General features: G+C 28.5%; 1 protein-coding gene across 2 annotated transcripts; it reads left to right on the top strand.

Annotated features, from left to right (window-relative positions):
- The first annotated feature begins 2,383 nt into the window (after nucleotides 1-2,383).
- LOC109805311 (low affinity inorganic phosphate transporter 1) lies at nucleotides 2,384-5,358 on the top strand. 2 transcript variants are annotated; one of them, XM_020367346.3, is made up of 2 exons: nucleotides 2,384-2,670; nucleotides 3,509-5,358. In XM_020367346.3, the coding sequence occupies exon 2, from the start codon at nucleotides 3,532-3,534 to the stop codon at nucleotides 5,104-5,106; it is 1,575 nt and encodes a 524-aa protein (XP_020222935.1). In that variant the 5' UTR covers nucleotides 2,384-2,670; nucleotides 3,509-3,531; the 3' UTR covers nucleotides 5,107-5,358. The 2 variants fall into 2 exon arrangements, with proteins under 2 accessions (XP_020222935.1, XP_020222936.1); XM_020367347.2 differs by lacking the exon at nucleotides 2,384-2,670 and adding an exon at nucleotides 2,917-3,404.
- The last annotated feature ends 12,692 nt before the right edge of the window (nucleotides 5,359-18,050 follow it).

Below are 18,050 nucleotides of genomic sequence, written 5' to 3'. Positions count from 1 at the left end.
TATGTTGAAAAGTGTGGAATGACGTCCAATTGACGTCATATTTATAGGGAATAGGCGCAGTACGGCCTACAGGGCCAATACGGCCGTATTGAAATTTTTGAACTTCAATACGGTCGTATTGGGGTTCAATACGGTCGTATTGAAAGTCAGAAATTTCAATACGCCCGTATTGAGTTCGCAGCGGTCGTATTGAAGTGTCAATACGGTCGTACTGACTTCAGTATGGCCGTATTGAAGCTTCAATACGGCCGTATTGAGTTCAGTACGGCCGTATTGGGCTTTTTCCCTCCACTTCTTTATTTTAAGCTATTCTAAGACCTCTGGACCTACAGAGAATCCTCCTAGGGCCTTCGAGGAGTCCTTCTGGCTGATTATCCTTCAGTCTTCGAGAGTCTTCAAGCTTTATTTCTGACCCGGACAATTTTAGGGGTCTACAGTTATGTGTGACCTATTTATAGTGCCTGACGTGGGCCTGAGCATTGTGGGCTTTTTCAGGTGTTTACTAAATTAGGTAATACGATGTTAATTACTTACTTACTAACTTAACCATGCGCTTACCTGCTAATCATGATTAATAACCGCTCTTCACCTATCGGTACGATATTTCGCCGATCCGATAGGTAAAGGATGGGGCGCTATTATTAATCGGGTTGATCAACAGTTGTCTAACTATCCTGCCCTACGGGGGACTCTCCGGCTCGGTCTTATGCCGAGCCGTTAGTAACATTCGTCCCGGACGTTGGCTGGACCGATGTTTCCGACATCATGGCGTAGGTGTCTGACAGAACGGCACGTGTTGGTCAACGTGACCGATAGGGACCTTCCGGTACAGATATTGTAATACTTAACCTGTGCCACAGTTATATATAATTTAATAAATATATATGTGTTTATATATATATATATATAATTATTTTAATAATATTTTATTTATATATTAAAATTTTATTGTGATATTATAATTAAAACCCTATCTATTCTCGTCTTTTTTTTTCTTCTTTTTTTTTTGTAATCCTACATGTACACTGATTCACTATGTCGTTGCTTATCGTGTGTCTTTTATCTTGTGGAGGTTTTTTATTTTTTATTTTTTATTTTTTATTTTTTATTTTTATTTTTTTACACCTTATCTTGTGGAGGTTGACAATTCCTCTTCATGTATTTTGTTTTTAATGTGATAATCCTTCAACTGTATCTTATCATTTATCAAACCGGAAAAGGCTAAAAGATTGAACATTGGAGATGTGCATTTTAATAACGAAAATGTGAGATTTTAAGGCATGTTTGGTTTAACCATTTTTTATTTTTAAAGAAAATAGAAAATAAGTACAACAATATATTTATTTTTAATTTAAAAAAATGTTTTTTTTAATATTTAAAAAAAATCCAAAATTAAAAATGAAAAAATGCCATTTTCATCATTTTTTACACTTTTGAAAATGTGGTGATATATGATAATAATTATTAATTTCTTTTACGAACCTACTTCTAAACTAGTAGTCTTACACATAAACTAGTCGACTTAATTGTTTTTTATATACATGTAATTTAATTGATCTATCTTATTTTTTTTATGCGCAAAAAAAATTTTGTTTGTTGCCTGCATATGTATTATATATATTATAATATTATAAGATTTATTAGATAATTATTCTATAAGATTTTAATTACATATGTTATTTATATTATTTAATTATTTTAATTAAATATTATTTATTAAATATGATTAATATTTAGTGTGATTAAATTTTGATTATTGTATTTTAAGATAAATAATATCAATTATATATATATATATATATATTGTTTATAAAGATAAAATATATATTTTATTTAGATATATAATTACTGATCGTTAGATAACAGATTATTCATTTGATAAAAAAAATATATAAAACATTTACATATTTTCATAATGAAATCCACCTATTTTGAAAAGAGAGTATTCAAATGAAAATACATATAAGATAAAGTGAAAATAATGAAATATTTACAAAATAAAATATTATTCTAATTTATATATTATAATTTTGATTATAAATTTTATATCAAAATTATTTTATAAACTTTTATTAAAAATAATCAAATCAAACAAGTTTGCTAAATTTTAAAATTAAAAATGAAAAATATTTTTAAAAAATAAAAAAAAATGTTTTCTAAAGTGAAACAGACCCTTACCTTAGCAGTTGAGATTGAAATTGAAAAAATCTTTTAAAAGATGGGAGTTGAGATTTAAACAATTAATACCACACTTCGATTAGGTAACTACAAAGAATATGCTTTTGGATATGCAAATCTTTAAGAGTCCAGATACTGATAAAATTTAATTAGCATATATGATAAATGTAAAGCTGGAAAATGTGAATCTTTAAGAGTCGAAATATTATCATTTTTCTTGATATACTACAAAAAACAATATACAGTTTTCAGCCAAAAAAAGAAAACAATATTCGGTATATGAGATGGAGGGAAAGTTTACGAAAATATTCTTGTTTTTAGTTTCGCCCTTTTACTAGAAGATAGAGTCCGCTGCAGTTAAATACGGAACCATACCCTCCATTCTCAGCAATCATAACATTCCTTCTCTCTCTCTCTCTGGTATTCTTATACGAGGAACACTATCCCACGTTCTCTCTTTTTTCCCTGCAAAGACCCTTTCTTCTCTCTCAGGTATCTTATGCTTCTTTCTTTTTGGAATTGATTTTATAAACTTTCTGGAGTGAGTTTATAAATATACATGATGACATTTATGACGCTTCTGCTATTTGATTACTGTGTCCCCTCGATCAGAGGAGTACTCTTTTCCAAGAAAAATAATATTCTTTATTCATTCGCATCAGGTGTACTATATTATACGTAAAACTTTTATGTTTACCATTCATATTATATTTATACGTGAACCTTCTTTAATAATATAATAATGTTTTATTTTATCTGCTTCACTTTGTTGGCATGGAGGACTGTGATCCTCTATGGCTGAAGTATACTTGGTACCTGATAATAGAATAACAATAATATTAGATTGATGCTGCACCCCGTGATGTTAAAAACTGAAATCCCAAAGCCTGTCTCATGCTATGACTTTCCGTGTATAAGTGAAATGCTGTATGTAAATATAATATGCTTTTGAATTTCAATGAAAAAGAATATTTTAAGGACCATGACTCGTGATGTTTTGCAGTTTATGATGAAAAAATTATTTCAACGATCACGATGTTGTGCAGTTGGTTTTTCCCACTTTTAGAAGCCGTGGCCCCCATGTTGAAAATGAAATTATGAAACCTGTTTTGTTCAGATTGACTGTTGTGGAAATTGTAGCTCCCTATTTTGTCTTATTGTCATTACCTCATCGTTTTTCTTAGCATTCGCTGTGGATTCATGGTTCATCTATTTGCTTTCATTAAGTAATCCATTCACGTGCACGCTGCACCCGTGTCTAACACCGCTTTACTTGTTTATTTATTTTACTATCTTCTGATCTTCTCCATTTGTATTGTGTATGTTCCAGGTTGTGACATAAGACACAGAAACATGGCTAGGGAACAGTTGCAAGTGCTTAATGCGCTGGATTCAGCGAAGACACAATGGTACCACTTCACAGCAATTGTGGTTGCTGGAATGGGTTTCTTCACTGACGCCTATGATCTGTTCTGCATCTCCCTTGTCACCAAATTGCTTGGTCGCATATACTACTATGAAGGCCCCGAGAAGCCTGGATCTCTGCCATCAAATGTTTCTGCTGCAATCAATGGTGTTGCATTCTGTGGAACCCTTGCAGGCCAACTTTTCTTTGGTTGGCTTGGTGACAAATTGGGAAGGAAACGTGTCTACGGGATGACCCTTATGCTCATGGTGATATGCTCAATAGCTTCTGGTCTTTCTTTTGGCAAAGAACCTAAATCTGTTATTGCTACCCTTTGCTTCTTCCGTTTCTGGCTTGGATTTGGCATTGGTGGTGACTACCCTCTTTCAGCAACTATCATGTCTGAGTATGCCAACAAGAAGACTCGTGGAGGATTCATAGCTGCTGTTTTCGCCATGCAAGGTTTTGGAATTTTGGCTGGTGGCATGGTTGCAATTGTGGTTTCAGCTGCTTTCAACGCAGTTTACCCTGCTCCAGCGTTTGAGGTTAACCCGGTTTTGTCCACAGTGCCACAAGCTGATTATGTTTGGAGGATAATCTTGATGTTTGGTGCACTACCAGCTTTGCTTACCTACTATTGGCGTATGAAAATGCCTGAGACTGCAAGGTACACTGCCTTGGTTGCCAAGAATGCTAAACAAGCAGCTGCAGACATGTCAAAGGTGTTGCAGGTTGAGATAGAAGAGGAGAAAGTTCAGCAATCGGAGACACAAAGAGGGAATGAATTTGGCTTGTTCTCCACACAGTTCCTTCGCCGACATGGACTTCACCTGGTTGGAACATGCACCACTTGGTTCCTCTTGGACATTGCCTATTATAGTCAGAATCTTTTCCAGAAGGACATTTTCAGTGCAATAGGTTGGATTGCTGAGGCAAAAACCATGAGTGCCATTGAAGAGGTTTACAAAATTGCTAGAGCACAGACCCTCATAGCCCTTTGCAGCACTGTCCCTGGTTACTGGTTCACAGTGGCACTCATTGACAAGATAGGAAGATTTTCAATTCAGTTGATGGGGTTTTTCTTCATGACTGTGTTCATGTTTGCATTGGCCATTCCATACCACCACTGGACCATGAAGGGCAATCATATTGGGTTTGTTGTGATGTATTCATTGACCTTCTTCTTTTCCAATTTTGGTCCAAATGCCACCACATTTGTGGTGCCAGCAGAGATTTTCCCTGCAAGGCTAAGGTCAACATGCCATGGCATATCAGCTGCAGCTGGGAAAGCTGGAGCAATGGTAGGGGCTTTTGGCTTCCAGTTTGCAGAAAATGGCATTGGAGTGAGGAATACCCTTATAATTTTGGGTGCGGTTAACTTCTTGGGGATGGTGTTTACATTCTTGGTGCCTGAATCTAAAGGAAAATCCTTGGAGGAGATGTCTGGTGAAGCTGAAGAAGAGACTACTGCTACAACAGAATCAGCATTGGAGGCTGGTCATGGAGTTAGGACTTCTGTGTAACTGCGTCATTAGTATCTTTTATTATGTAATGCTTAGCTTATAGACATAGTATTTGCACTTAGGAGTATGTCTTGTTTTGGAGTTGAACTTTTTCTTTAGCTTAGTCTCGGGAGTATTTTTTTCTTTTTTCTTTTATGCTACTTTGTTTTTCTTTCTTTCTTTTGTACAATCAGTTAGTATATTCGCTTCATGTTGTTTACGGAACAAAGGAGAAAGTAAAATTCATATATGATATATGTGCTCTCTTATACAGCCCTTGTTCTTTCCATTTACTGTTCTCAAACCTGTCAAGTGTCACCGTTAACCTCTGACTTGAAACTTTATTTTGATAGTATCAAATGCTTTATTTTATCCCCCTTTTCTTGAGGCTGTAAATAGCCAAGAGTCCTAGACAAATATGTTATAAATCTAAATTAATCTTCACCTGTCACAGATTAGAAGGATCTTGCACTTTATTTTTAATTTAATATGATAGAATCAAATTCTTGCAGTTATCTTATATACTTTTTCTCTTGGCTTGAGGCTGTAAATAATTACTAAAAGAATGGGAAAACAATGTATTGATATCTTTTCTATTGCATCTATTCCTGTGACTAATCTTCTCAGCAACAAACCTTACGCGTGAATGCCGTTTTTATCTTTTTCCCTGTGGTGTATTTATGCTGATGCATACTTTCATATAATGTCTCATCTGCCTTGTATAATTGCTTTAGAATAAAGAAGATTGGACCCATCGTTGATTTATATTCGTCTAAGGTTGCTATCAAAAAGCTCAAAGACAAAACATTGTTGACGACAATGCGGTTGAAGACAAACTACCCTACTCTTATTCCTGTTCCTTAAAATTCATTGATTTTGTGTTCATTACTCTAACAAGGAAGAACGTCCTTCACGGATACCATAATCCACACCTATTATTGTTGTTTTTTTCTCATATTTTATCTTTGCACGACCACTGATTAAACTTGGGATCTTTAGGAGGAATACATGTCACAAAGAACTTGTTTGTACTTTTCGTGGTACGTGTAAATACTTAGGATTGAAACGCACTCACTTTCATCTAATTAGAGAGAAAAAATAACTATTGGTATATGTAGGTATGATGTAATATTTATTTTTTAAATTAATCTCAACCGTAAATTTCCATTAAAAACTGCTTTTGGTTTAAAAGAGACAGGGTATAACTAAAGGTGTTTGTTGTCATCATAATATAGGCTCCTTTTCTTAGCCTTGCCTTCAAACTACGCTACACGGAAAAACGGAAAGATCAAAACATGCATGGATGATCGTAGAATAAAGAGTGTAATTTTTCATTTCATTTGTATCTTACTTTCAACAAGATTAGACTTTGTAGAGTGATATATATAATTGGGTTGTAGAGCGAGGAAAAAACATTAAACTTTTGATTTGTATACCCTTTATTCCTGTGTACATCTTTCAGTCTCAGTCGGGTAGAATATTTCACTTTATCGTAACAAATCAAATTCGTGCACTTTGTATCTCGAGGGTGAGAGTTGGAAATAAGTAATTGATCCCTGATACCTTTTGAACTTCGTCCCCATTTCCCTTTCGAAATTAAAGGTTATAGTGCAACATTTCCTAGTGAAAAGTAAATGGACCCAATGGATTGGGACTTCCACCCAAATAATTGTATTTGTATCAATAGTCCTCTATCTGCTTAGCAAATGTTTGTGTCATTGTGTGTGATCATTAATCAATCATTATAGTTAGTAAACGTGGTTGTGAATTACTTGGCCAACTCTTTCAACACAAATCGGATAAAGTGGGTAAAATTTTGTAGTAGCGGGCTTTCTTAATGTCCATTATCAAGTGCAAGTATTTGGATGAACTTAGATTCACTTGACTTGGAACTAATCAGAGAATGGTGGAGGGATTTATTCATTTATTATTATCTATACCAATAAATAAAATTACATCACATTTTTATATGAATCTTTCTGTCTCTTATTTAATTTATATGGAGTGGTGATAATGTGCATAATGTTGATGTGGATGGGTATGGGCCGTTACCATGAGTCTATTTGAGCAATTGGGCCCATTAATGTAGCCTTAAGTTTTGCTTTGGTCTAAAGATGGGCTGGTGATAAACACACCTCCACTCTCATATAAACACACCCCCTTTTTAAAAAAATATATATAAAATGTCTAAATTACCCTTTAAAAAAAATGAAATTCTTAAATTTACACCTCCCTTCCCCCACCCTCCTTCCCCGCACCCCACATTTCACACCCCTCTTCTTCCCAAAGCCTCTTTCCGCTCAATGTTATTAAGCAATATACTTTTACAGTCATTCTGAATAGAAAAAAAGGACTAGTCCCACCATAATCAGCATAAGAAAGGTTCTTTTACAGTCATAGCATTTCGAAAAGTACTTTTACAGTCATTAGCATTCCGGAAAGTACTTTTCGGAATAGAAATTATTGTTCATATAATTCCGGAAAGAACTTTTCGTAATAGTAACTTTAATATTATGGAAAATACTTTCCGGAATTATATAACAAAATATTTCCGGAAAATACTTTCCGGAATAAGACTTTAATATTATGGAAAGTACTTTCCGGAACATTTTTATATAATTCCGGAAAGAACTTTTCGTAACAGTAAGAAGAAGAAGAAGAGGAGTGCCAGAAAGAGAAAGAAGAAGGGTGCGCAATGTCGGCAAGTGATTTTGTATGAGAAAGACTCTTACTTGTTCTATGAAAAGAAAGATTAGTACAAAAATAACTTTTAAAATCGGGGTTTTAAAATCAGTCATAAGGTAGCCATTTTAAAAGTGACGCGGTGGCCTGTACTGCAACAGAACGGCTCCAGAACGGCCCTTGCTGCAAGCAGAACGGCCTGTACTGCTTGGAGAACGGGCCGTACTGATTGAAGAACGTGACGTACTGCTTGCAGAACGGGGCGTACTGAAAACAGTACGACCCATTTTGCTGCAGAACGGCCAGCACTGAAAATAGAACGGGCCGTATTGCAAGCAGTACGGGCCGTTCTGCTTGCAGTACGGGCCGTTCTGCTTGCAGTACGACCCGTTCTGCTTGCGGGGAAGGGGGTGCGAGGAAGGAGGGGTGTAAATTTAGGAATTTTTTTTTTAAGGGTAATTTAGACATTTTATATATTTTTTTTTTAAAAGGGGGTGTGCTTATAGGAGAGTGGAGGTGTGTTTATCATGAGCCACGTTGAGTGGTTTAATAATCCCGTCGCAAATCTTTGTTGGTGTAGAAATCACAAAGTTCTAATCCTATGTTTGTAGTCGGACCTTGTAATTCACAAGGTTTTTTTTATATTAATAGATTATAGAAATGAATTTATATGTGCATAGAAAAACATACACATGAGAATAATATTATAATTACATATATTAATTCTTAAAAATTTAAATTATATTAATAATCTGTAATTTTTTACTCAAAAGAAAAATAGACGCCAACTTGCTAGTGTTGATTGTTGTTCAACTCATTTTCGACCTTAAGCATAAGAATGCATGTCTTTTTAAAAACAAAACTATTAGCATTTATAAGCTAAATCATAAATAAAATGGAGTATTGAATGCACCATCTCTACTTAGAAATTGGAAGGTAATTCCATCATTTTCAGTAATTTTTTCACTCTTATTTTGAAGTTGAATTACTAATTTTAATTATTTAATATTTATCTTAAGATTTATCTAAAAGTTTCAAACTTTTAAAAAAATTTATAAATACATTTTTAAAACTAGGAATAGTTAGTATTAAATAAATAAATTTAAACCATAACCAAAATAAAAATAATTAATAAATATTTTCTTGAAATTTTCAACTTTGAGAAATGTTATAAATTCATTTTTTGAAACCAGAAATAAATGTGTTAAATTAATATAAAAAAATTATAAAAGATATTAGTATAGAATTGCAAATGTTATGTTAATAGTTTTAATCATTTGAAAAATGTTATATTTGCTTTCTTGAAATAATTTTTTTTAAAAATATTATAAATGATTTTTGGAAATCAAGAATAGTAGGTCAAGTGAGTATTTATAACTTTAAAATTGTTTTAAAATAATTTCTTGAAATTTTAAATACTAAATTGAAATTTTTATTCTTCTATTTTAAAATAAAAATATTTAGTTATTCTAATTTTAAAAATACAAAATTTTGATCATGTTCTCAAATTGACATTCATCATTGAGTTGCAACATTTACGCATACCTTCTAAAAAAAACATTTACGCATACCTAAATAATATGACATGTCATAACATGACATTTAGAAATAAAAAACTAAAAAAAAATACATACAAATAAGATTTATTAATAAAATAAATATTAATCACTCGTTAAAATAGATACAAATAAAAATATTTTGTATGTTCTTTTTTAATTTTTATTTTTACATGTCACATTATTAAATATCACGTTATTTAAGTTGTGAAAAGTCACTAAAAAAAGTTAAAATTTAAGGATCAATAAATATCAAATTGATAGTAGTCCTGAAATTCGATATTTTTTTATAAAAAAAAATAGATGTACTAAATATCTCTAATTTAAAATAGAATAACCAAAATTACATAATGATAAAAATATAGGGATCAAAATTACAATTTAACCAAATTAAATTTTTTTTTAAATGTTATAAAGGCTTTCTAGAAACATAAAATAACTGGTGTTAAATAATTAAATTCAATTATTCAAAAAAACTTAAATTATATATTATAATTTTTTTTTAAAAAATATTATAATCAATTTCTATATATTAAAACTAAGAATATTTTTAAGGATTTTTCTTCGTTTAGGGTATTTTTTTTTTATCTAATTTAATTTTTATTTATTATAATTATTTATAAATTAAATTTTAATATTTTTAAAATAAAATATCAATAAATAAAAATAATATTGTATTACAATGTAAATTATTTATCATAAATCTAAAATATAATTTAATTACGTAAAAGTGTCTATTTATACAAAGTTTTAATATGATTTATATATTTAAATATAATAATTATTTATATATAATTTATTATAAATTTTAGTTACATACAATAAACGTTTATTATTTAGCATGTACATTTTAAAAATATTAGAAAACCTTTTTCTAAACTGAAAAATAATTTTTTTTTACAACATTAAACTTAAAATTAGTTTAAATGAAATTAGTAGTTTTAAATTTAACAAATTTAATTATTTTTATTAAATAATTTTTAAGCAAATGATTTTGTTAGGTGGTTGTTATCTCTCTAATAATTATTATTATTTTGAAATTGTTATGAACAATTTCTTGAAATTTATATATTTTTTTAAAAAAAATTATCAATGCTTTCTAAAATTGATATGTAGTGTGAGATTTCCTGAAAGTATTTTTAAACAAATCATTATATAGAATTTATTTATTATTTTTCATCTAACTAATTTATTAAAAAATAATATGGTGATAAAATAAGTTGCATTATTTTTTAAATTTATTAATATTTCTCTATATTTATTTGTTATTTTGGTAATTGGACCTCCAAACGTATTAATAATAAATACCAATCATTGGTGTGATTTTATTCTATTACACGAGTAAATGCTATTAAAAAATGTACCAATTTATATTGAAACCGTGATATGTTTATTTTAAAGATATTAAAACTGTAATATTAAAATCATGCGTCATGACATTAAAAATGTTTAAATTAAATCATGTGGTTAGACTAAAATCACCATATAATTAAAACTAAGAAATTAAATATTATATTAAATTCAATAAACTAAAATTCTTATATATATAGTCACTTTTGATAAATGTAGTCTGAAAACTATTAACTTTTTTGTAGGAATTAAAACCAAACTTTGAGATGTTTCGAGTGACAATAAAATTTTGTTTTGCGTCATGTTAATTATTTTTTCCCCATATTTTAGACATAGACAAATGTAATATAGAAGGCATATATTATTGTTTATAACAAATGACTTGTGATGAAATTGGGTTGAACTTGAATGGTTTGGGCGAAGCATAACGGAAGTTGACGGGTGAATGGGAAGGGATGGGTAAACCATTCCTCACAAGACAAACATTACCGATCACTTTCAAAATTGAATTCAGAACATTTATTCACAATGCTCACACCATACTCATTGTTTCCTGTTGGAGATTGCTAGCTGCACATATAGTCATATAGATTTCGCACACTGCATTCTCCATTCACTGCACCAAATACCAAATATAAACCACCACATCAACTTATCTTTAAAATCTGCACATGCAAATACAATATCACATGTACAATTCTTAATCACCAATCCTCTTGCAAACACCACAAATATGGCCAGCGCTTTCACAAGGATCACAAACATTTCTATCTCTCTAATATTTTAGTGGCTAGTGCTCGTATATATATATGCTATGGTATTTATAAGATGATAGGGCTAAAATATTCTAGCCTCATCTTGGAATTATGATAATTAAGACACTCTTTTTATTATTTTATTTAATGAAATTTTACTCTTAATTTAATTAATGATGAAATTTACTAAAATTTATATTTTTTGTCAATTTTAAATCAATAATAAAGAATGTTAAAACATATTGGAGAGCACAATTACATTCTCTAATGAGAGAAATAATTTTCAACTAATATTAAAAAAAAAGTGTGGTTAGCATTTTTCTTAAAATAATTACTGTGTCAATATTTTATCCTGACCATGAATTATCATATAAAATTTCTGGACAAAGAAAAATAGTTGTATTAACCACAACTTTGATACTTCTCAAAGAATCTTCTTAGCCATTGACTGTGATTCCAACTCTTTCCTTCACACCCAAGAAAGAAGAAGGAACCCACCTTAACAATCGATACACTCAACACACTTGAACCCAACCAATAACTTAAATTTGTCAGAATCGATTTCAATTTTGCATGTTTTGGTTTACAATAGATTTAAGATTTTGATACCTTAACCGATCTGAACCATCCCATGCTCAATCCTAATATTAACATAGCATGCATAGATATCTCCCACAAATTTGAACATTCGAAATAGAAAGTGACTGTTATTCAATTAGTTGATAAAAAAAATGAGTGGATTTGATTTGGAATATGTTTAGTTTAAGATTGCAAACTTCACTTTAAATGGATTTTATTTTTATAAATTAAGATAAATATCAGTTTACATAGACTGATCAATTGAAAAGTAAACAATTTTTTTTCCTACAAACGCGTTCAAGTGCACGTATAAAGCTGATTCAAACCTTTTTTTTTTTATATTACACAATATTTTTTATCAGTGACAATTTGTTCAAATTAGTTAATTAATAAGATCTATGGTTACAAAGTTTTTATTCTGATAATTGAAGGTAATTACAACTTTAAAATTCATACTCGAAACTCGAAAGTATTGTGTAAATTAGAAGAATTGTTTGTTGATCGATAAGTATTCGGTAGTGTATTTCAATATATCTTTGCAATTATATTATTTTAGTATTTTAATATGTGTAATGTATAGGTTAAATATTTATTATATATAATTAAAATATATATAAATTATATATAAATTTGTGTAAATAAATATTTATAAATATATAAATTAAATTTTTTATACTAACATATAAATTAATTTAAAATTTATGATAAATAATTTATGTTGTAATATAATATTATTTTTATTTATTGATAATTTATTTTAAAATATTAAAATTTAATTTATAAGTATTTATGATAAATAAAAATTAAATTAGATTTAAAGTTAAAATGATCCATAAAAAAATTTCTTGTTGAAGAAAAATCTTTAAATAGCCTTATGCAATATAGAAACTCATATTTAATTAATATATATATATGGATCCACTTATTCCAATAATATGTCAAACAAAATTTAAATTTTATTTTATTTTATAACTCATGGTCTATATTGTATTTCAACAATTTAATAATTAAATTAAATTTTTTAATGCATAGATCAAATCTATAAATTTTTAAAATTAGTTAATATTTTATTTATTTAATTCAAATTAATGGATATTTATAAAAAAATATTTTTTATATTATTTAAAATCTATATTATTATTAATATAATATGATTTTCAAAACTTGGAAAAATAATAAATTTAATTTATATATTAAGAGCTTCTAATATAACAATTTAATCATTAAAATTTAATATAAAATATAAATTATTAAGTAAAGAAATTATAATAAAACTGAGTGAATCATTTATATATATATAAGGAGAATTATAATAACCGGTGTAATTTTTACTAAGTATTACACTACTCAATAATTTTATATTAAATGTAGATTTTAAAAATTCAACCGTTAGATTGAAATTTTTTTACTCTTAGATCATATATAAAAAATTTATATTAATTCATGATGATTTGATACTTCATTCTTATAAAATAAAATAGACGTAATATATACATTTCAAAATATATTACCTTCAAGATGTTGTCCAATTTTAACAAAAATTTGATATAAACATATAAAGTGATATGAACTTTCAATCTAATGGTTGAATTTATAAAATTCACATTTAATATAAAATTATTGAGCGATGTAATATATAGTAAAAATTATACCGATATTATTATAACCTTCTTTATATATATATAATTAAGAATTGATTTATACGACAATTAATTGACATGCCAGTTAACAAATAGAAGATGAAAATTATTATTAGATGTACAAGATACTTTCATTTTAATTATTTATAGCCAACTTGTCAACAAATAAGGGAAAATTAATCCATCCCAGAGATTGAGTGAAAGCAGACACTCCCTCGGATAAAGAAAGCCCATCTTTTGCATTTGGTTTGCCTCACAAAAAATATGACTACATTCTAAATTCTAAATTCTACCCGTTACTCTAACAATATGATTCATTAAAGAATAACAAGAATGCTCCCTAAAATAATCTTCATTGGAAAATTTTACAGAAATTACATAATCTGACTCTATTAGAAAATCTTCATTCAAGTTCATCTCCTTAATGAGTCGTAGTCTATAATAAATGGCCCAAAGCTCCGCTTGAATGATTGAACAAGTTCTAATTTTTCCTGAAAATTTGAAAATAAACTTACCAACACAATCCCGTAAAACTCTTCCACAAGCCGCATGTACATTGTCATCAACAGTTCCATCACAATTCAGTTTAAAAGTATTATTTGGGGCTAGATCATTGTGGTGCAGTTTTATAAATTATATACTAAAATGAGGTTGTTTTGAAACATATTACACCTTTGGGCTGTTTTCTTGGGTGTCGCTATGGGCCATAGCGACACCCATAACACGTGGCAATTTTTTTTTTTGGTCTAGGGTGGGCTGGAATGAGCCACATCAGTGTCGCTATAGGCTGAGCCAACACAGTTGATGGACTAACAAAAATGATGTAGCCCATAGCGACACCCTCTAAGAAAAAAAATAAAAAAACAAAAATAATATAAATGTAAAATAAAAACAATAAACTGAGTTATTTATTATATATTTATAAAAATAAAATTAAGTTTTTTAAAAATGTAATTTTAAAATAAATTTTTATATAATTTTTAAGAGAGGCGCTATGGCCCATAGCGATGGGCCATAGCGCCTTGCATTTTCAGTATTTATATATAATTTGTTTAATATAATATAATTAAATTTTAAAATAAACTGAGCTACAAAAACGTAATTAAACATAATATTTTTTTCCTTTAAAAAACGTAATTAAACGAAAAATGCGTAATTAAAAAAATGAAAAAAAAAATTAAAAGCAGTGTCGCTATGGACACTGCCTGTTGTTTTTATATATATTTTTTCTTTTTTTGAATTTGTTTATTTTATATATTTTTTTCTTTTAAATATTTATATTACGAATTAAATATGTATTTAAATATTTAATAATTTCTTTATATATTAATTAAACGTAATTAAACGAAAAATGTGTAATTAAAAAAAATGAAAAAAAAATAAAAGCAGTGTCGCTATGGACACTGCTAGTTTTTTAGTTTTTTTTATATATTATTTTTCTTTTTTTGAATTTGTTTGTTTTTTATATTTTTTTCTTTTAAATATTTATATTACGAATTAAATATGTATTTAAATATTTAATAATTCATTTAAATAATTTCTATAAATATTTGTTTCTCCTATTTTTAATTTTTAATTGGGTGACGCTATGACCCATAGCGACACCGTGTCGCTATAGGCCATAGCGCCACTTTCACAAATTATTTTTTTTTAAATTATTTACTTATAGTAAAATTATTTTTTTTATATTAAATATTTGACGCTGTAGGCTATAGCGATTTCAGTGGAGCTGTTTTGTGACGCTATAGGCTATAGCAACATTATCAATATGACTTTCATGATTTCGTGATTTCGCTGGAGTTACAAAATTGTCACGTGTCATGAGTGTCGCTGTAGCTTATAGCGACACCCAAAAAAACAGCCATAAATGTATAATATGTTTCAAAACAACCTCATTTTGATATATAGCACCACAATGATCGTTTAGCCATTATTTGGAGGATGAATCTATCCAATATGCTGATTGGTTTCTAGCCTTGACTTTGCATGATCAACCTTCAAGATAGACTCCTTTTAAATTTCAATCACACGTCCAAACACTTCATGGGCAATTTAGAGGTTTCCACTTGATTTTAAAAAATGAGCATATTTCGTGTTTTCCATACCGAATCATAAATAATAAATATACATTAAAATATTATCATAAATTCAGGCATGAGACGTCAATTTATATTAAACAAATATGACTTTTTATTGTTGTGGAGAAGGAGATTTGAAAGAGGATTTTTTTCAACAGTGAGAAAGATAAGAAACTTTTGTTTTTCTTATTTTAAATAAGAAAACTTTAAACATAAATTGATTTTTGTTCTATGTGAATGTTGAGTTGAGTACATATATTGAATTGATAGTGAGGTTTGGGCCCAGTGGCCCTGAGATTTCCCGATTGTGTCTTGTGCATGACAGACACGTATAAATTGCTGTTTACCAGATAAATCAACACGTTATGTTCATCTTGGGACCCTACGTGGACCACCAACCGTTGTCAGGAGTGCACACTCACTCACCCTCCATTCTCCAATCAATCTCATATGCACTTACTAATTTTATATTACTAGTATTTGTTATAAATTATTTTTCTATTTTAATAAACATTTCATAATATATGTTATGTAAATTTTTCACTTTTATATTCTATCAATCTCTCATCGATTGATCTTACTTTCCACATGGATTAGACGAGTTGATAAAAGTTTAGACTTTTCATATTTTTATTTTTGAATTTGAAGAACTCTATACTATTTTAATCTTGATATGATTAAGATTTTAAATTGTACACTGCAAATCATAATTATTAGATAATTCATCTTTTCTCATGAATAGATAAAAGTTATAATTTATTAAATAGACATAATAATAGTCATAAATGTCAAAATTTATAAATTTATTAATGATAATAATGATATAATTGTAATTTTTGTAGATCATAATAAGATATTAGATATTTATCATTTATGTTTATAACATGGTCTTAGATTATAATGATGACTAATTATCTTCGAAAAAAAATTAAAATTTTCTGAAATTATCTTCTATATTATAACAATTTTAATTTTAAATATATGGTTAATTGGTATATTTATTAATTATTCAACAACTTTATATTTTAAGTTAATTATTAAAAAGTTAATTTTTACTATATAACAAAACATAATTAAATAAAAATATAAAAATAATTATATTGTTAACATGTTATAAATAAATTTATTAATTTAATCATTAGGATTAACCTAGTAACTAGACGGAGGATTTGGATAATCAGAAGCATGGAAAATTTAGTTCAATCTTCGGTCATCTTTGTAATTTTTTAAATTTTTTAAAAAAATTATTAATTTATACTACTCTCTCCATTTTTTATTTATAGTCATTTTGTCAGAATTTGTCTTTTTTTTTCATTATCATTTTATTAAAATCAATGACTTATTATTTTTTTTTTTTTTTATCTTTGATAATTAATTTATGTTTATTAAACAATGTGTTTATTTGTTTATAACATTTACCTATTTTTTCTCCAACCATCTAGGTAAAGTTAATGTTGTATTTAAAAGAGTAATATGTTTTTAACGAAATACTATAAAAAAATAAAGGATAAAATAAGAAAGTAAGTAATAAATATTTTTTAAAATTAAAATATCAATTATTTTCTTAAATTTTGTGCAAAATATTAAATGACTATGAATAAAAAATGGAGAGAGTATGATATAATGTAGCACATACAAGAATATTAAATTAGACTTTTCTATGTAAAAGGTTAATTGCATGACAATGCAAAGCACTTTATTACCCAAAACCGACCTTTCCATGCTTGAATAGCCAACTAACATAATGTTGGCACATAGCCGTCATTAGTCAGCAAGTCACTTCCATTACATCTGTCCAAACCTAATTTCTGGACTCATCTTCGCATCTCCATTCTATCTTTTCCGAGGTTAACATTTTTCATTCCATAGAATGCATGTATTATGGCGTGATTAATGAATTAAATTTTAAAATAATTGTTTTCACAATCAAATACAGTTCCAAACCCTTAATTAAATAAATAAGTTCCTTATCCACTAGGGCGAAAAACAATATATAGAGTCTTTTGTGTCAGTCTATCTAGCTATTGCAAAACATGTCTTGTTAAACAAAATTATTTGGTGCGTCAATAATATCAACACTATTTGCCTTGGTTTGCTTTTTATTCTTCTTCTTAATTTTAAAGTATGATAAATTTGACTGAAAGTGTAAGTGGGTTGGGATGGGAAACTAGATATTTGAAGGTAGGAGGAGACTGCATTGCACATGGGGTGCGAGTGATAAGTACAGATTGATCACAGTCCAGGAGTACGTACGACAGTTTGAATAAATAAAGAATGTGAGATGCAAATCAAAAAAAGAAGAAAAAATATCATAAATTTGTAATT

The sequence above is a fragment of the Cajanus cajan genome, chromosome 7, assembly GCF_000230855.2.
Source record: "Cajanus cajan strain Asha chromosome 7, NIPB_CcT2T_4, whole genome shotgun sequence".
NCBI lineage: Eukaryota > Viridiplantae > Streptophyta > Magnoliopsida > Fabales > Fabaceae > Cajanus > Cajanus cajan.
This window is presented reverse-complemented; position numbering and strand designations above follow the sequence as displayed.

What these genes read in the sequence shown, in the direction of transcription:
- LOC109805311 (XM_020367346.3), top strand. Translation starts at nt 3,532, where the DNA reads ATGGCTAGGGAACAGTTGCAAGTGCTTAATGCGCTGGATTCAGCGAAG.